We start from the raw sequence: 25436 nt of genomic DNA, 5'->3' as shown, positions 1-25436 counted from the left end.
TTTTCCTTTTTTTGTGCAATCAGCTTGATGAAATATTAAGTATAGTGGTAAATCTATAGTTGGTCATTTGTGTGTTAATGGTTTGAGAAATTGTGTTGCGTTCTTAGAGACACAAGGACACGTTAAATTAGTGTTAATGGTTTGAGAAATACCTGTGAATGGTGTGCTATATTAGCACTCAAACTTTAGATGTACTACTATTTTTATTTTAGTCTTCTTTTCACTTTTATTCCATCGTGCATCACATAACTAACTTAGCCTTGATAACGTTACTCCCTCCGTCCCTATATATAAGCACCTTTTACCTCTAATAAAAGGGTGCTTAAATATTATTTCACTAAGCTCATTTTGCATTGCTCTTGCTTCATTCTACCAATGTAGGTTACATATTACACTAACTATGCTCATTTTGCATTACTCTTGCTTTATTCTACCAATATAGGATACAACTATTCTTTGTCATATATGCTAATATCATCTAAACTATTTCAGTTGCTAATCATCTAAACTATTAATTATTTTAAAGCAACTATGTGGCAGTGATCATCATAGGCAATAATTAGGTTATGAAACATGAAAAAATCTTCATTGCTTACGATGGATATTTGAAAAACAATTTTTGCTTCAAACTTACATGACCATTTAATATGTTAATAAAAATAAAATATTAAAAAACAATTTGGGCTCTGCGCTCTTCTCTACTGAAACAAATAAAGATTCAATATCTATGATTAAAATTATTATAACATTCAACTCTAAATGACCCGTGCAAATTCTTAAAAATATTCTGAGATGCATCTTCAATTTTATCAATGATTCCATCAATATAGAAAATATAAACCTTTAAAAAATATAGCAAATATAATATAAATCCTTATCTTTTTTATCTATTTTATATATAAAGAAAATAACTTCTTTCAACAACTCTTTTGGATTGATTTTTTACTTTTCAAAAATGTCATCAATTTTCAATACAAATAACAGATGTAACAAATAGATAATGATAAATTTAAATATTAAAAAAATGTAATAAACACGGTATGAATATATATGTTTTGTTTTGTTTTTTCCTTTATCATTTAAAAAGTGTAACAAACTTGATGAATATATTTATACTTACTTTTTCATTATCCTAATTATACCCTTAAATAATTTTTTCTATAATAAATTTTTTTGTTGGTGTCATTAAAAAAAATTATATATTTTTGTTATATTGTTGAAGTCATTGAAATAGATAATCATGCTTGGTTTTGTTTGTTATAACTTGAAGGCAAACAAACATTTATATTTTTAGTTTTAATCAAAATAAAAATTTCATAAAAAAAACACCGTTTTCAAACGTTAGCATAATAAAAAAATCATAAAATGGTCACGTGAGTGCCCGTTTTTCGCTATTAAAAATAAAATAAAAAATTGTTTAAGCTATAATTAGAACAATGATAAAGTGTAAATTTATGAATTAAAAATAAAAAAACGGTTAATTTTATGAAGCTACCAGGCACAGGTGTAGCTATGAAAGTTGAGAAAGTGGGTCCAACCGAACGGATATTAAGGAGCACCGAACATAACAGAAAGTTAGTTTGGGAGAAAATAAGAAAAAAAATGTTGGGATCTTGTCTTGTTGTTGTTGTAACATTGTTATGTTAGAATGGAGGCATCATCATCATCATCAAGTGCAAGTGGAGGAGGAGGAGGAACAGAAGAAAAAGGAGGAAGGTTTGAATATTTCGGTTGGGTTTATCACCTTGGGGTGAATTCTATTGGTCATGAATATTGTCACCTTCGTTTTCTCTTCATTAGAGGCAAATGTGTTTCTATGTACAAACGTGATCCTCATCAGAATCCTGGCATTGTATGTATATTTCTATATTTATTTCATTCTTATCATTTTCAATCCTTAACAAACAAATTTCTTTTCTTCTATTCAGAAACCCATTAGGCAGGGTATCATAGGTCCCACTCTAATGGTGGAGGAGCTTGGCCCGAGAAAGGTTAACAATGGGGTATGTGTTAAATGCATTTCTTTTGATTTTATATTTATATTTCAATGAGTGAATGTTTATTCTTATAATAAGGATGGAAGGTGATATATCAATGTTTTTCTTCCACAGGATTTTTATGTGATATGCTTTTACAATCGATTAGACGAGACCAGAAAGGGAGAAGTAAGTTAAAGTATTGCATTATTTTAGCATGCATGTGGGGTAATAGTTAATAAAGAACACATACTCATTGCATAATTTCATTTCTAACTCATGCTCAATTTAGAGATTCAACTCTGGTATAAGTTCAGTTCTGCTATAACTACCTTACCTGTTACAGGTTGAATGCAAGTGTTAAAATTGAAAAGTTGTACATTTTTATTCATTGTGGACATGCTATTTGGAGTAATAGTTTTAGATAAAGGGCCAATGCAATGCAAAGACATTATTTGTATAGACCAAACATTTCTCCAATAGTAAATCAAAATGAAATTTCCTTCAAATGTTACCACCATTTTTCTTGTTGAGGATATTTGAAATTTTGCATTGGTTCCCATGACTAAAATGTATAACAAAAGGTGATATTTGAAATATTCAGCGTTAGTCTATCTCCGTCAATTGCATGAGCATGCAATAGATATGAATCTATGTCTGTATTGAAGAACTTATTCATTTAAAATTGAATGAATCTCTTCATGTTGTGGTGGGTGTTGTTGGTTTTTGTATATTCAGTATAGAAATGATTTTTTTACCTATTTTTTCTTCAAGGTTGCTTGTGCCACGGCTGGGGAAGCACAGAAATGGATGGAAGCATTTGAACAAGCCAAGAGCCAGGTATGAAGAAATAACTGCAAACTTGCTTGTATAGCGTTTTGTTACAACCAAAGCTGATTGTGGTGGAAAATCTATTTTTGTGCGCGAGTGTGGATTGGAGTTTGTAGTTCAAATTTTTTAATACATAAATATTCATAGTACATGAAAATTATTGAAGTTTCTGTTTTTCTATCTACAAGAATTTCGCATGTCATTGGACTATATTCATAACACCATTATTGTGACTGTATTCAATGTATGTATCTTCTTTGTAGGCTGAGTATGAGCTATCAAGAGGAGCTAGTGCTCGAGAAAGACTAAACCAGGAAACTGAGTATGCATTTTTTTCTCCACGGCATATAATTATCCAACCATCTGCTAGATAACATGAACAATACAGTCAGTAATTGTAATTGCTGATTGCTAATGAGGTTTTTATGTTGGACGTACTTACTGGGAATTCAAATAATTTTAATCATTCTAGTCTGTTTTTAATTTTCTTATTATCTTCCATCATTTTTTTATTACAACATCTTGGAAGTATGAAAATTTTAGCTGCTAAAGCCAGCGTTCGGTTTGGTCCCACAAGGCCGCTGATTTTGAGAAAATTTAATATCAAGTTCATACGTTTACTGATAAGTCGCTCCATAACTTTCTATTTAAAATACTCAAATTCTCATTAATATTAATGAAAGATCTGTATAGTTTTTGAACCATTTTTAGGTGGCATGCCTTAGAAGTCATGTTTTATAAATTGGCATATCACTTATCTTCTATTGTGGAAGGATCAATCTAGAAGGACATCGACCTAGAGTGAGGCGGTATGCCTCTGGGCTGAGGAAGCTTAAAAGAATTGGCCAAGGTAAATTGATAAACATTGTTTGATTTTGGGGGGGGGGGGTGCATTTCGATGTATTAGTCATATGCTTAACAATTCATGAATTGTATAGTTTGTACTTTTACATTACTTGGTAACAATATTTATTTCTCTTTTATTTAAAGGCCCGGAGTCGCTATTACGGCTATCATCAAAATTTTTTGGTAATTCAGATGGATTTGAAGGGGAAATTGGAGATGCATTTGAAGCACATCAGTGGAAATGTGTTCGAACAATGTCTGGTACTTTACTTTTACCACACACTGATATATGGCTTGAAATAGGTTGTAAAAGTGGCTGAAAGAAAAAATCTATTAAGAATGAGCTGCTGTTTTGCAAGATATGTCCTAGTGAACTTTCTTGTGATGACCAAATAGCTTTGAATCGCTTTTTTTTTCTATGTTGACTTCATTTGAAGACCTGTTAGGCGCGCCATGAAGACTTCTTTTGTGAATTCTATTGACCAGCCAACAGACATGTTGAATTAGTTTTTACGGGGTGTGATGGGTTTGGATATCAGGGAGGAAACTGAGATAATCCCGACTCAGCAGAGAATTCAATATATGAATGAAAACTGGTGCAGATTGAGTGAAGAGTTTATGCAATGAAAGTGAGTGAGAGAAAAAAATTGTAATTGAGTAATAAAATGAGAGTCTCTTTTCATTCTAGCCATTGTGGCCAATAGGATCAGTTACTTACAATTGCAATTCTTGAAAGGAAATATTCTGACATAAAAAACTTAGTTGACTCTCATTTAAATAGAAATTAAACTAAAAGGCAAAAGTAAAATGGAATTACAACAGGCTTATTGCTGCAACACAGGGTTTTATTTCATATGATAGTTAACATTTGTGACATGCCATAGGAATCTAACGTATATGCTGCAGCTTGAGAGGAGTACATTTATAGGGCCTTAGGATATACGTTAGATTCCTATGGCCACAAATGTGGCCATACTTTGGTATATTTAGACTGCAAAGATAAATAATGATGCTTATGATGATATTTGACCTTTTGAATTTATTCTTATCCTTCCTGATGCTTCTTGATTGTGATTTCAGGTATTAGAGTTTTTGAGGATATTGCTAGTCACAAGGTATGTTACTGTATGTATAATTTTTGGAGCCTATATCATTAAAATTAATTAGGTTTGCATTTATGTATGTCATTTTAATTGAATTAAAATGCTTGGAACCAATTCTCTTCTTTTAAACGGCATATATTCCGTCCTCGTGAGCTTAGCTCAGTTGGTTGGACAATGCATAAAATATACAAGGTCAGGGGTTCAAACCCCGGCCACTAACTGAATCAGATCCTTTGATCTATCACTTAGTTTGATCTCTCTCTTTTGTCTTTGAAGATGGTATTAGAGCTTAAGACTCTGACTCAACTTCCATTGATTAAAGCAAAGAAACCTCTTCGTATCAATCGCCACACCATAAAAAATCCACAAACAAAAACTCTCTCAAGTTGAAATTGTCACAACAAGTGAAAATCAATTTCATTCATAGGACTTCAGATTCAACGAATCTATTAGAATTTGGGCTTACAGTCTAACTTAACCCCACAAAACTCATTTGTGAGGTTAGGATTGTCTAAGCGTTATAAGCACTATTTAGGTCATATCTCTAATTGTTGTGCACGGCCCTTCATGCTTGACTGTACTTTTGAAGCACGGACTAATACTGGATGAGAATGACCAGGATTCTAACATGCCTCTCGCACCCTGTAATAAACATCTAGGGCATAATCATATACTTCCAAGCTAAACAATGCATCATCTAATAAATCATGTCTACTTTCTGCCATATCTCCAGCCTCCTCCGTTGCCTTTGTCACATCAATATCATTCTCCTATTCCAAATTCTAGTGTGATCTCTCTCCTCTCCTCATCCCCACTGGTCAGCATTATCGTCTTCTTCTTTTTCTTCCTCTACTTCACTTATTGTCCTTTTCTCCTCATCTAGATCTTCTAATACTCCCTCTAACTAGGCTTAATCCACGTGTGGGATATTCGATCCAAGGTTGCACCCTACTTTGCTCAGTATCTTTTTGTGGCTTTAGATTTTACTTACTGAGTTAGCAGTATCTTTTTGCCAATGTTATGTTACATTGTGATAACCAAAAGACAGAGACACTAACATGTAATCCAGTATTTCATGCAAGTATTAAACTTATGGAAATTGATCTCTTTCTAGTTTGTGAAAAGGTCCCCAGCAGTAATAATTTGTACCGTATGTCTTTGAAAATGCACTTATCACATTGAAAATAAACAAATGTGTACTTTACTTTATTATGGTGGGATAGATATATAGATGTGTGTGTTTTTTGCTTTGACATTTGTTTTATGCTTTGTAGAATGGTAAGGGTATCCTCGCTAAATCGGTTGGTGTTATTGATGCAACTGCAGATAGTGTTTTTGAAGTGTTTTTAAACACCGATCGGAGGAAAAGATATGAGTAAGTTTTATATAAAAGAGGCTTCTTTGGATTGATAGCATATTGGGGAAATCAATCATTAGCATAATTACTTTTCAGGTGGGATATGTTGATGGGTGACTTGCAGCTGATAGAATCTTATGATGGACATTACGATGTTGTTTATGGAACGTATGATCCTAAGTATCAAACCAGGTAACCGATGGATGTTCAATTCATAACTTCAAACGGCATTACAACTAGATTGTTATTATAGTAGTATTTTAAGTACTTTCATCATTTATAATCTTATTCAAATATCGCATAACTTCGTCGTTTGTGTGTGTGTGTGTGTGTGTGAAATTTGGATTGTTATAATAGATAGAGGTTTGCATGAGCTCGTGAGTTTAACTAAAATGATATTTGACCTCCGCTTTGTAAAATATCATATATGTTATAATGGATGTATTCTATTTAGTTTTTATCTGTCTCTATTCAAAGTAGCAAATTGTTAATGAAAAAATTTAGTGAATAAGGAGAAAGTTTTACTTTTAATATTGGTCATTCATGAATTTCTTTTCAAACCTAATCCAGATGGCACTCAAAGCGGGATTTTATCTTCTCTAGGCAATGGTTTCATGCACAAGATGGAACATACAGTAAGACTTTGATTTTTCATTTGAATTTCAGCAGAATAAAGCTTTTAAATAACACATATCGAACTGAAATAAAACCTCAGAACTGATGTTTATGTGATTGAGCTTCACATCCGTCATGCTTAGCAGTGATTTTTTTTTTTTTTTTGAGGGGATGCTTAGATGTGGTTAGGTGGTAAATGCTTGGAATGTATTATGACTAGATTGATTTAGACTGACATACTCGATATGTTTAATTGATGCAGCTATCTTGCAATTTCCAGCAATACATAAGAAAAAGCCGCCGAAAGTAGGCTGTCGACGTACAAAAATTAATCGTAAGATATATTATTTGTGTAATTTAACTTCATTGTTGGAGCAAGAGTTTTTTGCTCGTGTGTTTACATAAACATAGGAAAAAGGTGTTGAATGAGAATCACATAAATTTGTTCGATGCTTGTCAAGTTTATCCATGCATGTATTTTATTGTGGTGCAGCATCTACATGGGAGATTAGAAATTTGAACACACCAATGGGATCAAATGTACCAAGATGTATAGTGACCCACACATTAGAAATACACTCTACATCTTGGCATAAGTGGAAGAACAGCCAGGACACAAAATTTGAGAAGAGCATCCCTTATGCATTGTTGTGTCAAGTGGCAGGTAAAGGAGTTGAACTTTTGCTTTCATCTTGTATCTATCTGAACTCAAGAATCATTGGCAATTCTTACTATCGGAAGAATGTGTCTTAAAATAGTAACATTTGTTAAATAGGTCTAAAGGAATATATTGGAGCCAATCCAGCACTCCACCAACAAGATTCTGTTTCTGTTGTTCATTCCAAACTCTCCAGTATTTCGTTGTCCGGAGCTGAATTTGAAAATGCAGAAGTGCAGGATGAATTTTATGATGCTATTGCTGCTGAGTCATCGACATCGGATGATGAAAGTGATGAGGACGAGGGCCTTGAGCATAAGGTCTACTTGAATCTTGTTATTGGTTTGAAACAGAAAAAGTACTATTTCTGTAAAACACTATAATTTATTTCTTTTTCAAATTTTTCAGGATCAAAAGGTTAAACTCAAGAATATTTCATGGGCTATGACAGCCTTACCTTTGAAGCGAACAGCAGGTCATTTTCTTTTCATGTTTGTTGTTATTTGCAAGGGACAAGGGATCTAAACACATTCTTACCCTTTTGTGTCTAAGGTCAAATTTTTGGTGATTTAGATCCAACTATCTTGTTACAAGGAATCTAAATCCTTATCGAGTTTGAACGTGCTGGAGTGTAGGATATGCTTCCAGCATGAACACCCTACAATATGTGTCACCCTTCATCAATTTTACTCTTCAAAAAATAAATTTGCTGTCTTCAAACTATATCAGATACCAACTAAATAAGCCTCTAAACTGAAAAAACCTTTGAAGCTCCCACTAGACATTAACAATGTTCCAAAAGTTAATAGTTTACTGGAAAATTCCACCATTCGAGAGATTTTATTCTCAACAAAGATACATTCACCAACAATAACTTCATCTTTTCCGCATTATGTGGGCCTCAAATGACTTCTCTGGCTCTGATCAGCCACCTCTAAGTCTCTTCAAATTTGGGTAGGGTCTAACTCATCCCCACAAAATCGGTTTGTTTGGTGAAGAATTCCTACCACTTATTAACATTTTGTTACTCTCAATGGATAAGGTGAGGAGTTTCTACGACTTATAACACTTCTTTAAGTCGTATCACGTCAAATCGAATATGAGAATCTCGATGGATTTTTGATAGGCTGTGATTCTAACTTAAAATTTGGATTGGATTTAATTTAATTCAACTACCCAGACCGATTTAAAAAAATGAGAGTTTTTTTTTCCTACTTATGAACACTTTTTCACACTATATCACATCTGGTAAAATTAAGAATGTTTAGATATTCCTTTAATGATGTCACTTTTCATATCAATCGTTTGTTCATATTTAAGATTAGGTTTTGTTGATATCCAATCTAGTAAAATGTTGCTGCTGATTTTATAAGCTATTGAATAGAAACCTACCAGTAAAATTTTGTGCAATCTAATCGTTGGTAGGATATTGTAAACAACATGATAAAATCACTCTAGCTTCTTAATTTCAGAGATCTCTTTAAACCGGTTCACCCCGCACACATATATGTACACACACATTCATTCATATATTTCAACTTTAAGCCTAAAAGAATTTGTCAATTTTCCTTGCAGCTCCAAATCTATGCAAAGAATTAGATTCTCATGCAAGTCCTATAGAAATTGATGCAAGTGACTTTAATGGTTCTCTGCGCAAAGGAAAGGATGAAAATGATACAGACTGTTGGACGTCTCCTAGTGGCGAAGGATTTAAGATTAGAGGAAAAAACTATCGAAAAGATAATTCTAAGGTGAGTTGACCATTTATCATCAATGGAATCAAGAAGACATGACTTAGGTGGGATTTTCAATTCTAAGAAAATAATATGGATAATCATATATTCATTATAACAGATTTGAAGATTTATTCAATATTTAAATGCTTAAGTAAAGAATAAAGGTGGTAAAATGTTCTAAAATTCGAGTATAGCACTTGTGCTTCACTTGTTTTTAATTGAGTTTCATTGATCTAAATCTAAAGATTTAAAGCTTTAGATGTTGTGGATATGACATTCCTTATGCAGGTAGTTGGAGGAGATCCTCTTCTCAAGCTTGTAGCAATTGATTGGTTAAAAGTTGATAAAGCTGTAGATAAAGTTGCGCTGCATAGTAGAAGTATGGTTCAGGTAAAAATTGATATTTGAAGACTTTACATCGTAATATTCATCTAGCTGCAAATTATTAGTTTGGTGTGAGATGCCAATATAATTGATATTTTTCTTTTCTGAACATTTTTGCTAAAACAAAAAATCATAATTTTTGCTAAGCGATCGTTCTCTTCTGAATTGCAGAGTGAAGCTGGTAAAAAGCTGCCATTTATCCTTGTATTAAATCTCCAGGTATGGATATCTCTGCTCTTGCATATCAGATTACAGCAAGGTTAAGTTTAAAAAACATATTAATGTTACAAAAACTACTTGATTATGATTATGATTAGTTATAAGATTATCAAGGATGTTTTTACTTTGTTGTCAATCCCAGGTTCCAGCTAAACCAAACTACAGTTTGGTTCTATATTATGCATCTGAAAGACCTATAAATAAAGATTCTCTATTGGCTAAGTTTTTGGAAGGAGATGACATGTTTCGAGACTCAAGATTCAAACTAATTCCAAGTATAGTTGAGGTGTGTGATTCTTAACAAATGTTGTATGATTTTTTTTTTTTAATTGAGTAGCTAATGATTTTCAATTGATAAAGGGATATTGGATGGTCAAAAGAGCTGTTGGAACAAAAGCTTGCCTTTTGGGGAAAGCTGTGACTTGTAAATACTTCAAACAAGATAACTTTTTGGAGGTAAAGATACAATAGCGAAAGTTAAGATTTGTTATAATTTGACGCTTGCCTGTCCAAATACATATTGCTATTAAATTGCGCACGATCGTTCATAGAATGGAGCATCAGAATACACACGAAACTTTTCTTGCATTGTCGTAAATTCTCTGATGCATTACATTTTTATACCGATTTTCTGCATGATGCAGATAGATGTGGATATTGGATCATCTTCTGTAGCCAGGAGTGTTGTTGGCCTTGTTCTGGGATACGTCACAAGCCTGGTCGTTGACCTTGCAATTTTAATAGAGGTTTGTGCCATTTTTAGTAATAATATTTCTGGACAAATTATATTATGATTTCCGTGTTCCTTTCGTGTAGACTTGAGATTTGTTTGGATTAAGGAGTCTGTTATTTTATGAAAAATCCGTAGTTTTGTGATTCACTGGTGTAAATGTGAAATGCAAAGGATAGTAATGCAGTCTTGGCGTAGATAGTATCCACGTTTGTCTTGTAGATTCTAATGAAATTTGTGATAGTAGTGATGAATGAGTATATCCACTTTGATGCATATACTTTGTACTAATGCCATATTTGCAGGCAAAAGAAGAGTCAGAGCTGCCAGAGTACATTCTTGGAACTGTTCGATTAAATCGCGTAAGACTTGAATCTGCCGTACCGTTTGAAGTTTGAGGTGATCTACAAAGAGTATTCAAAAGTCTATGTACACTAGTTGTTTGATTGATAACTTTTCCATTACACTGAGGACTCTAATCAGAAAATGCAAATTATGTGAATTTGATTTTGTTAGTTGTAGTGATTCAGACCAATGGGTTCAGGGTGTGAGGAGGTTGGTTATATAACTAGTAATTACACAATCTAATTCATACTTCATTTTGCTTGTAATATAGTACTCCCTCTATATATTATAATGTGTCATATGAAATTATGCGCAGCTACGCACCTTTTAAGAAAAACACAATTTATTCTCAGGAATTATCTTTCCCTGAAATATAAAGGTGTGATTTTTATTTCTAGAAAAATATGAAAAAAGTGTTTGGTTAAATAGTTTTGTTCCTGGGAATAATTGAAATGTGTTTGGATTGCAAAATTTGTGTTTAATAAGAAATAGAAAACCAACTAATTAAACATGAATCGGAAAAAGAAACATTCAGAAATCAATCAGCAAGTAACCACATGTAAATGATGTCAATCCGAATCCGATCCTTTCTGCATTATTATTTTTATGCATATGCTTTACGAAAATGGAGCGTAGTTCATGTAGACAATAAAGCAACTTAAACGTAATTTTTTTTTTGTTGGGTCAAGAACTTATACGTACTCTATTATTTATGAGCAATGCTATATATCAAGAAAGATTTTATCAAGAAAATTTCAAGAATGATATGGCAGAATAATCACCCTTAGATTTTATCAAGAAATAGTCTTGAAATTAATGTTAGCCAATAAAATCTCTAGCCTGGCCGGAAATCATGGGGTGGTGGGTGTTATGTATTTTTTTTTTATGAAAGATTAATAAATGAAACTGAAATCTAAAGGTGATTATTGTGCCATGTCATTCTTGGATCATTCTTGATATCTAGCATTTTCCATTATTTATATACTGGTGATGCAATTGCATTTAGTATTAGAGAGTTTTCAATCACTTTATTGTCTCATTAACTAACCATAATTCAACAATATAAGGATCCTCATCATTTCAGTATCTTAGTTATGTTACGATGGTGAAATTAAAGTTCCTCCTAACACAAGGTGTACCAGGAAAAGAACAAAGTCACATACATATTTACAAAGAAAATGAAAACAAAATACAAAAAGTAAAAAACAGAGAAAGAAGTAGCATTGCCTATACTCAACATAGTGACCGGATTAAGCCACCAACCACGATAGTTGACAGCGAGGTTAGGAAGTTTCGCTTTTAACTACATAAATGAAAGCGACTTAATCTTGTCGACAATTTGATGAGTTGGACATACTTTATCACTGAATAACCTGTTATTTCTTTCTTTCCATATTTCCCACGTAGTAGCATACCAAATCAAATGCAAGATTGATTGCCGCACCATAGAACAATTACCACCAACAGAACCAATGCAATATATGCAAGGTCCGCAGTTCAAACCCCAGTCACCACAAAAAAAATAAAAATAAAGAAGAAGAAGAAGATATAGTTATATTATATCGACAAGCAGAAAAATAAGAGTGTCCTTCTTTCTTTCTTTTTATTCTTAGACAAAGTGGTAAATACAACTAAAACTCACACACAATTGTGAGGTCCTTTAGTAATATATATATATATATATATATATATATATATATATATATATATATGGATTTGCTATGATACACACTAGTTCATAAGAAATTACATAATGTTTTGTTAAAAAAAAAATCTACAATCTTACTAAAAATTATTTTAATAGAGTAACTTACTTTCCTTTTTCTATTGTTGTTGTGAAAAGTATTGATTTTCCTTTATTCTAAGCAAACATATTGATTGAAACTTTTATCCCGAAAAGGAGCATGCTTGCACATTATTTAGACCATTATACTAGTAGTTTAATTTGCGTTCAAAGTAAACTTTTCACTATTCATTATCTGAGTTTAGGGCCAAATGGCCCTCCTAAATGTCACATAATTCAAATTAAACCATTATTATTTGATGCTTAGCAGTGGCTTCCTAAGTAAGATTACCCCACGTATCAAGAAAAAGAAGAGGCAATCAATCTCGCAATTATCTGGTTAATAACTCTGTTGATTATGCTTTAAATAAATAAAATGCACCATATCATATGCAAAAGAATGAGTTCCTAATCTTTTGACCCTAGTGGTGGGAATCTAGTCCAACGTAATACAGTACTGCCTTATTTCTTAAAAGATGTGTTATTGTGCTCATCTATCTAGGCCACACGGTCACTTAACAATTATTGATGTCTTTTGAAAACTAGTATCTCTTGGGAAATTTTCATGTAATTCCCTTCTTTCCCTTTATGTATAGTAGTACTATTCTTTTTAGGGCATTTGTTAAGGAAGTATTCATAATTAAAAGAAGAAAAATAATTGATTAAATTTATATAATAGAGATTTTTTATTGAAGTTTTAATATGTTAAATACATCACTTTTTATAAGCTCGTGTGATTAAAAATATTTGTTTGGTAATTGATATTTTTACACGAGCGTATATCTTATCTTTTTGAACTTATAACAGTTTATGATAAGCTTATAGCTTATCACTTTTTATATTAATTTTATTTCTATAATCTTAAATGGAAAAAATAATGCACATTTTTTTATGTCATTTTATATTTATAAGATATTTCAACCGTTAATTTTACTAAACACTGCAAATTCAATCAACTAATTTATTTATCATCAACTATAAACTAACTTATAAGTCATCTGTTATAAATTAGCTTATAAAATATCCGCTATTTTTTACCAAACAAAACATTTATATAAGATGCCATCAACAATAAAGAGTGGCTTAAGAAAGTTCTCCGAAAAATGGAATCAAAAGCACCCCCTCACTTAAACTTGAATATCATCACAGTAGCCTTGTCAAATTGGAAACACAATTATGACATTTTACTAAAAACAACAAAAATCACTGCATTTGTAAGGAGACAATCGTAAAAAAGAAAAACAATTTGAACAGAGACACCATTCAAATTCTGTAGATGCCAAATTTCTATTTACAAATTTTGTCACAAACAGATTTAACCACATTAGTTGATTTACGTCCAATACAATGATGAGAATGAGAATATGGACAAATTTGATCCATGACCCACATGGCACAGAATAAAGATAAAAAGCAGTTTTAATTAACCATGACGTTTTTTCTACTTAAAGGAAAAAAAAAGTTTGAAAAAGATTATTTCTGATTTGAAGGCTTTATTCCTTCTTAATGGCAAACACCATTCAAATAAATAAACTCATTAGGGTCCCCTCTTGCTCCCAAAAGTAAACTATATACATAGTGTTCTTAAACCAACTAATCAATCACAAATAGTCATTCTCTCTCTTTTTCATACCAAAAAGTTTAGTTTAATCAATTTTTTAAAACTAGATTGATTTCTTGATCTCGATTGTGTCACAATCTAATTGAACATGTATTATTGAACCTATCAAATTAAAAACATGTATTGAACCGGGTTAAACTAGTTGAACTGCAATTTGGTTAAACTGGATTTTACTTTTGCATCTTTTTAGTTTTGTCATCTAATTCAACTGTAACTGAACCAAGTGAATCAAATGGTTAGAACATCTAGAATAGAACACTTTCAAATAAGTGCTTAGTATAACAACAAAAAATTTCACAGCACAATATAAGGGAAGGACCCATTTTTTTGAAGAAGCTAAAAGCACTAAGGAGAATCGAACCTGAGATCTCGAGGAGGAGCACACTCTCAAGTCCAAAGCCAAATGCCACTAGTCAAGGGAAGGATCCATTATAGATGCTATTACGGATTAGTTATTAAAGTCTTTACAACACCTTATGTTATATAAAATACATGAATTGCATCCTTGTTGGCAGAATGTCATTATCTATCTTGTTTCACATGCACAGTACCATTTCCTTTTCTCTGTTCCCCATGCAATCCTCATACCACAAAACAAAATAAATATACATAAACTTATATTATACTGACACCATTACCTTTCCTTCTTCTCTCCAAGTTCCAATGGAGATTTTCAAATTCTTCTACTTCATTAATCTCCTTACTACTTTCATCTTATCATCATCTTTAGCAATTGATCCATATTCACAAGCACTCCTCAGTCTAAAATCTGAGTTCATAGATGATAATAATAGCTTGCATGGCTGGGTTCTGCCCTCTGGAGCATGTTCTTGGTCTGGCATCAAGTGTGACAATGACTCAATTGTAACTTCCATAGACCTTTCCATGAAGAAACTAGGTGGTGTACTATCAGGTAACCAATTCAGTGTGTTCACAAAGGTTATTGATTTCAATATAAGCTATAATTTCTTCTCAGGGAAACTTCCACCAGAAATTTTCAACTTCACAAGCTTGAAAAGCTTAGATATAAGCAGAAACAATTTTTCAGGTCAATTCCCAAAAGGAATTCCAAAACTAAAAAATTTGGTTGTACTTGATGCCTTTAGCAACAGCTTTTCTGGTCAATTACCTGCTGAATTTTCAGAATTGGAAAATCTTAAGATTCTCAACCTAGCTGGAAGTTACTTCAGAGGAACCATTCCATCTGAATATGGTTCTTTCAAAAGCCTGAAGTTTCTTCATCTAGCTGGAAATTCTCTATCCGGAAATATACCACCAGAACTTGGTAACCTTGTAACAGTGACTCACATGGAGATTGGCTACAATATTTATCAGGGTTTTATTCCACCTCAACTAGGTAACATGAGCCAGCTTCAGTATCTTGACATAGCAGGAGCTAATCTATCTGGTTCTATACCAAAGGAACTTTCCAATCTCACAAATTTGCAATCAATTTTTCTATTCAGAAACCAGCTCACAGGATCAATACCAAGTGAGTTCAGAAAAATTAAACCTCTCACAGATTTAGATCTCTCTGTTAATTTCCTTTCAGGGTCAATTCCTGAAAGCTTTTCAGACCTGAAGAATCTTAGACTTCTTAGTCTCATGTACAATGACATGAGTGGAACTGTTCCTGAAGGCATTGCAGAACTACCATCCTTGGAAACTCTTCTCATTTGGAACAATCGCTTCTCTGGACTCCTCCCAAGGAGTTTAGGCAAAAACTCGAAACTTAAATGGGTAGATGTCTCCACAAACAACTTCAATGGCAGCATACCGCCGGATATTTGTCTTAGTGGAGTACTATTTAAGCTTATCCTGTTTTCAAACAAATTCACAGGTAGTCTTTTTTCGATTGCAAATTGTTCTTCCCTTGTCCGTCTTCGCTTAGAAGATAATTCATTCTCAGGAGAGATTTATTTAAACTTCAACCATCTTCCTGATATCACATATGTTGATTTGTCATGGAACAATTTTGTTGGTGGTATTCCCTTAGATATTTCTCAAGCTACTCAATTGGAGTATTTCAATGTGTCTTGTAATATGCAATTAGGAGGAAAAATCCCTTCACAAATTTGGTCTTTGCCGCAACTTCAAAATTTCTCAGCATCTTCTTGTGGTCTTTTAGGCAATCTTCCTTCATTTGAGTCCTGCAAATCAATTTCAACAGTTGATCTTGGTAGAAACAACTTGTCTGGAACAATCCCAAAAAGTGTTTCGAAATGTCAAGCTCTTGTGACAATCGAATTATCTGACAATAATTTGACAGGCCAAATACCTGAGGAGCTTGCAAGTATCCCTATTCTTGAAATTGTAGATTTATCTAACAATAAGTTCAATGGCTTCATCCCTGAAAAGTTTGGTAGTTCATCAAGTTTACAACTTCTCAACGTGTCTTTCAACAATATCTCGGGTTCAATACCAAAAGGAAAGTCATTCAAGTTAATGGATAGCAGTGCATTTGTTGGAAATTCAGAGCTATGTGGAGCACCATTAAGATCGTGTTTTAAGTCAGTAGGAATATTAGGCAGCAAAAACACTTGGAAGCTTACACATATTGTTTTACTCTCTGTAGGGTTGCTAATAATCCTTCTGGTATTGGGTTTTGGAATACTTCATCTCAGAAAGGGATTTAAGAGTCAATGGAAAATAGTTTCGTTTGTTGGACTTCCACAATTTACACCAAATGATGTCTTGACAAGCTTCAGTGTTGTTGCTACTGAACATACTCAAGTTCCATCACCATCATCTGCAGTTACAAAAGCAGTTCTTCCTACAGGTATAACAGTATTAGTCAAGAAGATTGAATGGGAAACAGGGAGCATTAAGTTGGTGTCGGAATTTATAACGAGGCTAGGAAATGCAAGGCACAAGAATTTAATCAGATTGTTGGGTTTTTGCCACAATCAGAAACTAGTTTACCTTTTGCATGATTACTTGCCAAATGGAAATTTGGCTGAGAAAATTGGAATGAAATGGGATTGGTCAGCTAAATTCAGAACAGTAGTTGGAATTGCAAGGGGACTTTGCTTCCTTCACCATGAATGTTACCCAGCTATACCACATGGAGACTTGAAGTCCACCTACATTGTATTTGATGAAAATATGGAACCCCATTTGGCTGAATTTGGATTCAAACATGTCATACAGTTGAGTAAAGACTCGTCTCCAACTACAATTAAGCAGGAAACAGGTAAGACAAAAGTTTGTGCAGTGTGCATAAGAATTAAGAGATATAGTATTTTGTTCACATTTTTAACTATATGAAAATAAGTAAGATTATGAAGTGCATAAAAGGTACATGGCTTTATGCAAACCACTAATAAATCCTAGAAGTCCATATTCTCATACCTTAGGGTGCTCTGAAAAACAGTTTATTTTATGTGTTTATTAAATAAGTACTTATGATATAAGCACATAGGTATAAGCTACTTATACAATCAAGAGGTAATGTTACATTGTTTTTGTTGTAAGCTATTTTAATAACCGATTGTGAACAGCTAATTGAATTAAGTTGGACGTGTCATAAGTTATTTTTGTAAGTCTTCAAATGTATATGCAACCACATAAGTCATAAGATAGACTCAAATAACCTGTTCCAAAACCCACCCATGATCCTTACAAAGAACACTATATCAACACTGATTTTAGATTTATTTTTAATGCAGAATACAATGAAGCAATTAAAGAGGAACTAAGGAATGATGTCTACAATTTTGGGAAGATGATTCTAGAAATTTTAACTGGCAAAAGGTTGACAAGTGCAGCAGCTAGCATTGACAACAAATCACAGGAGATTCTACTAAGAGAAGTTTGCAATGGTAATGAAGTGGCTTCTGCAAGTACAATCCAAGAGATTAAAATGGTTCTTGAAGTTTCTATGATTTGCACTAAAAGCAGATCATCGGATCGCCCATCCATGGAAGATGCTCTGAAGCTTTTATCAGGGTTAAAGCGTTCCGAAGATGACAAAACTTCTAAATAAGGGAAATAAAAGAAATTCCCATTTTCATCAAAGTGTTGAAAGCCATTAAAAACCTATAATTTGCCTGGCTAACAAGTTTGCATATGTGTAATTACATGAGTTTGTAGCTTGTATAATACATATTTACATTGTTTCAGTGTGCCATATAACTATGTCTCAGTCTCCCTCCCTCAATCCACTTAGTAAAATACTTAAAATGGTATTAATTTGATTACATAAGATATGTGATTCACTCACTGCCTTCTTCTCTGTTTCTTCTATGTCATAAGTAAATCTCCGCAATTCTGGATATTACTTTATAACTAGATTGAGACTTGAGCGTTGAGCAGGAAAAATAATTTCATAACTTTTTTTTGCATTTTATTAGATTTGAAATATAATAATTTCAGAATAACCTGAAAATAGTTAATTTCAGCATCAGGTTCGTCCAAGCTGAGCTGGTTCAACCAGTCTATTTTGAAATTTATATTTATTTTTGCAAACAAACAAATACAATAGTGGAGACTAATCATGCCCCTGCTCCTTTTTTTTTTTTTAAACAACATATTTTATTAAGCCACCAAAGATATACAAGCTGTACACAGAACTACAAAAGCAGATACACAGGGCCCTCAAAACGGTTACCCTATCACAGGAAGTAAAAAACGGCCACAACACAGGCCTAACAACCGAAACAGAATGACAGTACAGGCCAAACACCAAAACCTGATAGCAGGACAGAAGCAAAACAACAGCAAACCAGTCCTACACCACACCCAAAAAGTCCCAAAAACCTCTAAAACTGTCCCAATTATCTAAGCAAACACGCTTTGGGGTTCCAACTCCACTTCGCCAAGAGGCTAATATTCACCACCACCCTCATATCTCTAACCCCCAATCCCCCTTTGGCTCGAGGTTGGCAAACCGTCGACCACTTAACCCAATTCACCTTCTTCCCCCCCCCCAAAGAAATTCTCTTTGAATTCTCACCACTTTCTTCCACACCCTCACCGGCAACTTGAAAAAAGATAAGTAAAAAATAGGAATGGCGTTCAATACCGCATTTAAGAGAACCACCCGGCCTCCAAGGCTAACATGTTTATTCCCCCATGAGTTTAACTTATTCCTCAAACTCTCCAACAAAGGCTCCCAAGTAGATATCCTTCTAGGATTGGTGTAAACAGAAAAAGGCCAAATTAGCCTAAAAGATATATTTTACCATATATAGAATCACTTGCTATACAAAGGACTTGGGTTAAGGAGAAAGTCATCCAATTCATATGAAACATGACATGATCAGATATACGAACAACAAGATTGCAACCCGCGTGGTGTGCTTGAACAACTAGATTGTAATCCGAGTGGTGCACGGGTGTTGAAATGTATGTTAGATTTGTAACTAATAACTGACATTGTATGGGATGCCATGAATGATAAGCTTATTAATAAGAATGTCATTAAGGACGGAAAATAGACACCTTGTTTGTACTTCTTTTTTGTTCACAATCATCTTCACATGCCCCTTTATAGATGCTAACCTGCACATTGCGTAGAAAAATAAAATATATTATCATGAGATGAATTCGTGCATAAAATATTTGTATATCAAATAAAATTATTTTAAAATAATAATTGATATTATCATGAGATGAATTCATGCATAAAATTTAAAGATACTATAATCTGTTGTACGTTAGAGTGAAGATATGGAATAGTTGATAAATGTTTTTCAATCATTATAGGAAATCTGTTGTAGTACTACACAATAGAATATACAAGTAATTTTCTCCCTAATATAGTCTATTTGAGCAATCCAATAACATATCTTCACATAACTGTAATATATTGGATGTTTAAGATTATGCAATCTATATTATAGATAGAGAATGATACTAGAGACTAAATTGAGAGTTTATTTATATTATATGTTATCTCAATGATTGAGGAACAGATTTGAGATATTAAATTAGAGGTAGAAAGGTTTGATATAAATCTATTATAATGGAATGTTCGGTTAAGAAATTGTGACAGCATGGAAATAGTTAAAATGGGCAATTAATATTATGTTGTTGAGTAAATTGTGATAAAGTGAAAAATGAATAATAAGATTCTATAAAAAAACCAAAAAATAAATAATATTATATTTAAAATAAAGAACATTTTTTTAAGAAAAGCTCTCAAAAAAACATTTTTTTAAGAAAAAGTAATTACACCACGAAAGTGTTATCTCCATTTGTCACACATGGCCTCACAATATATAGTAACTCTTTAACATAGAGCTGCTAATCTTGACCAACTGTTTTATCTACCCGAGATTGTAAAGAAAGTGAATATGAAAGCAAGTTATTCCATTTGCCACTTTTTTATAATCATAGACACACACACACACAGCCCCACACACACATATATGTGTGTGTGTGTCATATATTAAGAATTGGATTAAACACCAAACACAAGATGCCTAGGATCACAACTGAAGTGAAAAACTATCACATCATAGTGTGCATTCAAATCATTGTCAATATCAAACTATAAGAAAAGGCATAGTAATAAGCTCCTTCGACAGCAAATGCACTATAGAGTAAGCAAAATTAAAGACGTGAACCCTTAATTTGATACCAGGCCAAATAAGATATAGATATATAGAAGAAGGCCATCACTTAGATGCCTCACCGTGACAAAGAAACCGTTGTAAGTGCCACTGCGATCAAACATCGAACTGATACTCCAAATGTAGTTAACTTATGGCAAGTGATATCTGCAAGTTCACATCTCAAACCACACATGTATTGTATACATAGTTGCTCCCACACATCCTACCCAGAAGTTCTTTGTTCCTCATCAAAGGCCTAAATCTCCACTGCCATTGTGCAGAAGAATATTATTATGGCAATGATAAAGCCATTAAGTGTCCAACTTAATATCCTCCTCTAGCTAAACATGACCTTTTGTAGACCTTGACATAATATAGGAAACAACCACATCATACACAAATTGCAAAATAATTTACAAAGGAAAGTAAATAAATGTAAACAATTATGATGGTAAAATTAACTCTATTTTATCACAATCAAATATGAAACACATCTTTTTTACTCTAAACTCCAGCTTGTATCTGGACAATATGTGAGTTACATTCAAGCTCATGATCCCGCTTGACATATGAAAAGCCTGCAACATGAATTAGGAAGAAAAAAAAAATTGGGCCGTTGTCTTAGTGTTTGAAAAGCATAAAAACACAGTGTAAAAGCTCTTGTTGTGTGCCTCAATCAAGTGAAGAAAGCTTCAGTTGCTGCTGCTGCTTTCATCCGTTAAAAACAGAAAGTTACCTAATTCGCTCAATGAACGGAGGAAACGAACGGTGACGACGTGAGTCGTGACAGCCGATGCAAGAACGCGGTGGAGAGTGGATGCAAAGACACATGTTGAATGTGCATAAACCGAGGTGTGGAGGCTGCAGTGGATCATCGAAGGAACTACGTTTCTTGTTGTATCTACTTGGATCATCGAGACATATGAGGGAGCTGAGGCATTTGTTTTCACAGTTTGTGTCTCGTAGGGAGTGATGTTGCTTCTGGCACAAAGGTGTTTGTGAGTTTGTGATTGTTTCTGCAACAGAACAAAGAAAATATAATGTGGCCGTTACATATGTATGAAACTTTTAATGGTGTTATTATAGAAGAATAAGGAAGAATAAGAATAATAAGTGTGAGGAATAGTAACAGTTAAATAAGAAATGAGTTGGCAGTGGAGAGTAGAACATTATCAAGTCTTGGAGACGTGCACCTAAGAATTTTGATGATGTAGCACAAAATAAAGTACATGGCAGACATAAAGATGAGCTAGCAGAAGGAGAAAGTTGGGAGCTGTTTTAATAAGTTATAATTGATATGCAACATATTTTTAACTCTACAATAACTTATAAATTATAATGGTTAAATTGCATACATTAGCATGATGTGGAATTTCAAAATAATCACAATGTAAATAAGTCTGTAACAATTTCTGGAAAGAGTATTTCTTTGTCATACCAGTGAAACATGAAGAACTAAATTACAATAAAATTATAGATCCAGCACACTTACATTTACCCCTAAACACTCAACTCAGCAAATATGCTAACTGATGCTTGATAACAAAATATAATAATAGGACACAGGATTTCTTCAAATACCCTTTAAAGCAACTACATTGTACATTGTTTATAACCAATGTGTTTATGCTGATGACATGACCACGGGGTCAACTTTCGGTCTGTATATCTCCAATGATCAATATACAACGCGGAAATTATTAGATACACAAGCAAAAGTAAAACATGATGTCCAGAAAAAATGCATCCAAATAGGCAAATTAAATTTGTAAAGAAAGCCTTTATTGCAAGAAATTGTGATTATTAAACTAACGCTACAATAAGCATATAATTAACCCGAACAATGTAGTTATGTTGCTGTCTAGTTCCTAACATGAAAAGAAAAAAAAAGAGAGAGAGAAAAAAAAATCCCCAAATTGTATACACCAATCAATCATTGTAAAAACAATTGTACTGCATCATTTTGTTTAACTTGAATTACAATAACCTCCCTTTGGTGTACCAATATTTTTCAAGTAGTAGTATGGATGAACAACTACTATAAGCAAGTAACAGAATTAACTTTGAACCTGGGTGAGTCTAGCATTGAGAAAGCCTTAAAAAATAGGCGCCTTCAGCAGGGGACAGGTTTGGCTGGTACTTCAGGCACTTCTTTCAAATTGGTATGTCGAACAAAAACTCTCAAAGTAAAAACTCTGCTGCTAATTAAGTCAGAATTCCAACATTAACGCCTGCACTAATAGCAAAACCATAATAAATTTTCAAGTAGAAGCGTAATGGACCAGCAGAAAAATAATTTCTAGGAAATCAATCAAATGCATAAGTAGTCTCCATCCACAATACAACACAGTCTCATTTTTCCGACACTTTCTTCTATTGCAACAAACCATTCGGCGACACAAGAAAAAATTGACTAAATAAATATGGAGGATTCTAATGTGAGGGGTCAATTAAATCCCTCATCAGTGAAGGACAAAAAAGATACCATTAGATTTAATCAATGGTGCAGATTTGTTAGAAATAAAAATGAGAATACCTACACATTTTCACATACAATCTTGTGTCTATCTCTCTCTACCGGTGTGATTTTGTCTGCTCTAATGGTTCTTCAATGGTGAAACGTCACACATTCTAGATTTTCATTGGTTAAAATCTGCTTTTTCTAAATCAGAAAAAAGTAATGGTGAAGGATAAGAATCAAGATGAACAAAATCTCGAAGGTTCTTCAATCGATAATAATACATTTAATCTCAACTATTGATATTTCAATTATTTTTTCAATTAATGCAAGAGCCATATGCACTTTAACTGCAAAAATCTCGAAGGACAAAATCACACGAACAGGTAGAGGACAAAAGCAATATGAAAATGTTGAAAGCGTGGGAATCATTACTGAAGAAATATGATTACGGTGTTAAAGTCTGATACTGGATAGATTAGATAAATAAGCATGATTACATCACAAAGTTATAACTTGTCTTACTAATAAGTACAAGATACAAACAAAATAAGGGAATTACATGAAACCAATACATCCAAAATATCATTTAACATATAATACAAGCTAAACTAGGCTATTCTTCATGACTAAGTAGCCTTTTCCTTTCCCTTGGACACTTGTTCATCTCGAGAAGAAAAAATAAACTAAGAAAAATGAGATTACATCTCGGTGAGCTCTTTCTAATACTTCAACCAATCTAAACCAAAACTCAGGTATTTAACTATCATAACAATTATAAAACATTCCAATTTCAGAAAAAGATTATATATATATATATATATATATATATATATATATAAGGTTGAACACTTAAGAAATATATTATCTTGTCAAATTATTTTACTACTAGACAACTGAGTGTGAGTGAGCTCAGAAGCCTCGTCTGTCCGAATGACATCAAACATATCAATAAAGTTTTGATCTCTATTACACAATTAATTGCATAACAACCTGTCAATATTATCAATGATATCTCTTCATTTTCTAAACCAAAGCTATGGTTATTTACTTGACAATTCTACTAGTTCAAAGTATGAGAACTAATTTGAGCAAGAGAGTGTAAAAATAGCATAACCTTGTGCCTACACTACCTAACTCATAAAGATACAATTTTAGATTAGGCTACAAGGCTGGAAGCCCCTGTTTTGGACATTTTATCGTCCGAAATAGCTGCTGTACCTGTCAACAAATCACAGAATTTCTCCAACAGTTCAATCTAATTATATTACTACAATTTTAGTCTCTAAAACAGTTCAAAAACTTCCAAAACAGTCCCAATTTTCATCTCAAATTGAGATATTAACTAAACAACTCAGTTATAATCATTTTAATACACTCTTTTATTCAGTTCAAAACAATTTTCAACACTCTAATTAAGTGTACTACAGTCCCAAATTCAATTTAACAAGGAATTTGGCAATCTCAAAATTACTCAAAATCAAATATAAATTTCACATACTCTAATTTCCACATTAAAGTCTCAAACTAGAATTCCTCTCAAACTTTAGTAGGAACTCCTAAAATTATGATTCATGCAATTTCTTCATGTCTAGGTCAATCTAGAATTCTAGTTTCTACCAAAGATTAAACCTAAATAAGAACTCACCTTGACTTCTTGAAGGTGATTCTTGATGGGTAAGTGAAGATGGTGAAGGAAAAGCAAACTTTAACACCAAATGTGTATCAACCCTTTTCTTCCTTTGATTGAAGTTTCTAAGATGGTGAAGGAACCTATTGCTTGAAGAAACCTTTGCATGCATCCTTTCTTCCATGGAGGGGGGAGAAAGCTTCTGTACGCACAGAAGAAAATGATTTTTCTCCTTTCTAATTTCTCACTAATACTACCATTATACCATTTACCAAAATACCCCTTTTTCATTTTATTTTCTTACAATCTCTTAATTTTATTTTTTTTATCAAAGCAATCAAAATAAAATGAAAACCAGGATTAAGGCCTGAACCTGTTTACACAAAAGAAATAACAACAATCCCCTAAAGAATTCTAATCAGACATAGTAGCAGTTTTGTAGAATATTTGAATATCAAATCTTCCTAATCCTCTAATCACAAATATTTGGGATTGCTTTTGATTACACCCTTTTTAGAACGAGTTTGTATGTGCTCACTACTAGTGTTTATTGGGGAAGCTTGCTTATTTGCCTGCTTCTTTTGCTT

At 33.0% G+C, this 25436-nt stretch overlaps 2 protein-coding genes and 1 long non-coding RNA gene across 7 annotated transcripts; 2 read left to right on the top strand and 1 right to left on the bottom strand.

The window, feature by feature from the left end:
- The first annotated feature begins 1648 nt into the window (after positions 1-1648).
- LOC25488283 (protein ENHANCED DISEASE RESISTANCE 2) lies at positions 1649-11038 on the top strand. The gene is made up of 22 exons (XM_013608350.3): positions 1649-1852; positions 1929-2003; positions 2112-2165; positions 2751-2816; positions 3071-3129; positions 3581-3657; positions 3798-3914; positions 4734-4768; positions 6031-6131; positions 6210-6305; positions 6684-6748; positions 6991-7062; positions 7222-7392; positions 7504-7706; positions 7795-7861; positions 8962-9137; positions 9411-9512; positions 9678-9725; positions 9868-10011; positions 10086-10181; positions 10370-10471; positions 10761-11038. The coding sequence occupies exons 1-22, from the start codon at positions 1649-1651 to the stop codon at positions 10851-10853; spliced, it is 2223 nt and encodes a 740-aa protein (XP_013463804.1). The 3' UTR covers positions 10854-11038.
- A 3701-nt stretch (positions 11039-14739) lies between these two features.
- On the top strand, positions 14740-18333 carry LOC25488284 (leucine-rich repeat receptor-like protein kinase TDR). Its single transcript, XM_013608351.3, has 2 exons — positions 14740-17397; positions 17873-18333. Exons 1-2 carry the CDS (start codon positions 14868-14870, stop codon positions 18187-18189), a joined length of 2847 nt encoding a protein of 948 aa, XP_013463805.1. The 5' UTR covers positions 14740-14867; the 3' UTR covers positions 18190-18333.
- On the bottom strand, positions 16217-25088 carry LOC25488285 (uncharacterized). Of its 5 annotated transcripts, none has more exons than XR_005644124.1 (8): positions 24868-25087; positions 22831-22992; positions 21498-21777; positions 20842-21339; positions 19647-19706; positions 17127-17376; positions 16483-16977; positions 16217-16354 (listed from the first exon to the last, which is right to left on the bottom strand). It is a non-coding gene; the product is annotated as an uncharacterized lncRNA (long non-coding RNA). The 5 variants fall into 5 exon arrangements; XR_003009079.2 differs by lacking the exon at positions 16217-16354 and adding an exon at positions 23302-23423 and having other exon boundaries at positions 16836-16977; positions 22831-22997; positions 24868-25088; XR_003009082.2 differs by lacking the exon at positions 16217-16354 and adding an exon at positions 23302-23423 and having other exon boundaries at positions 16836-16977.
- Positions 25089-25436: the final 348 nt, after the last annotated feature.

This window comes from Medicago truncatula, chromosome 2 (assembly GCF_003473485.1).
Source record: "Medicago truncatula cultivar Jemalong A17 chromosome 2, MtrunA17r5.0-ANR, whole genome shotgun sequence".
NCBI classification, from domain to species: Eukaryota; Viridiplantae; Streptophyta; class Magnoliopsida; order Fabales; family Fabaceae; genus Medicago; species Medicago truncatula.
The sequence above is the reverse complement of the archived record's forward strand: the minus strand, read 5'-3'. Positions and strand labels throughout refer to the sequence as shown.

Excerpts from the sequence above, each read along its gene's own strand:
- LOC25488283 (XM_013608350.3), top strand. The coding sequence starts at position 1,649 with ATGGAGGCATCATCATCATCATCAAGTGCAAGTGGAGGAGGAGGAGGA. Across the intron at positions 3,130-3,580 it reads AGACTAAACCAGGAAACTGA|GATCAATCTAGAAGGACATC; the intron begins GTATGCATTTTT and ends CTATTGTGGAAG. Across the intron at positions 6,749-6,990 it reads TGCACAAGATGGAACATACA|CTATCTTGCAATTTCCAGCA; the intron begins GTAAGACTTTGA and ends TAATTGATGCAG.
- LOC25488284 (XM_013608351.3), top strand. The coding sequence starts at position 14,868 with ATGGAGATTTTCAAATTCTTCTACTTCATTAATCTCCTTACTACTTTC. Across the intron at positions 17,398-17,872 it reads TACAATTAAGCAGGAAACAG|AATACAATGAAGCAATTAAA; the intron begins GTAAGACAAAAG and ends TTTTTAATGCAG.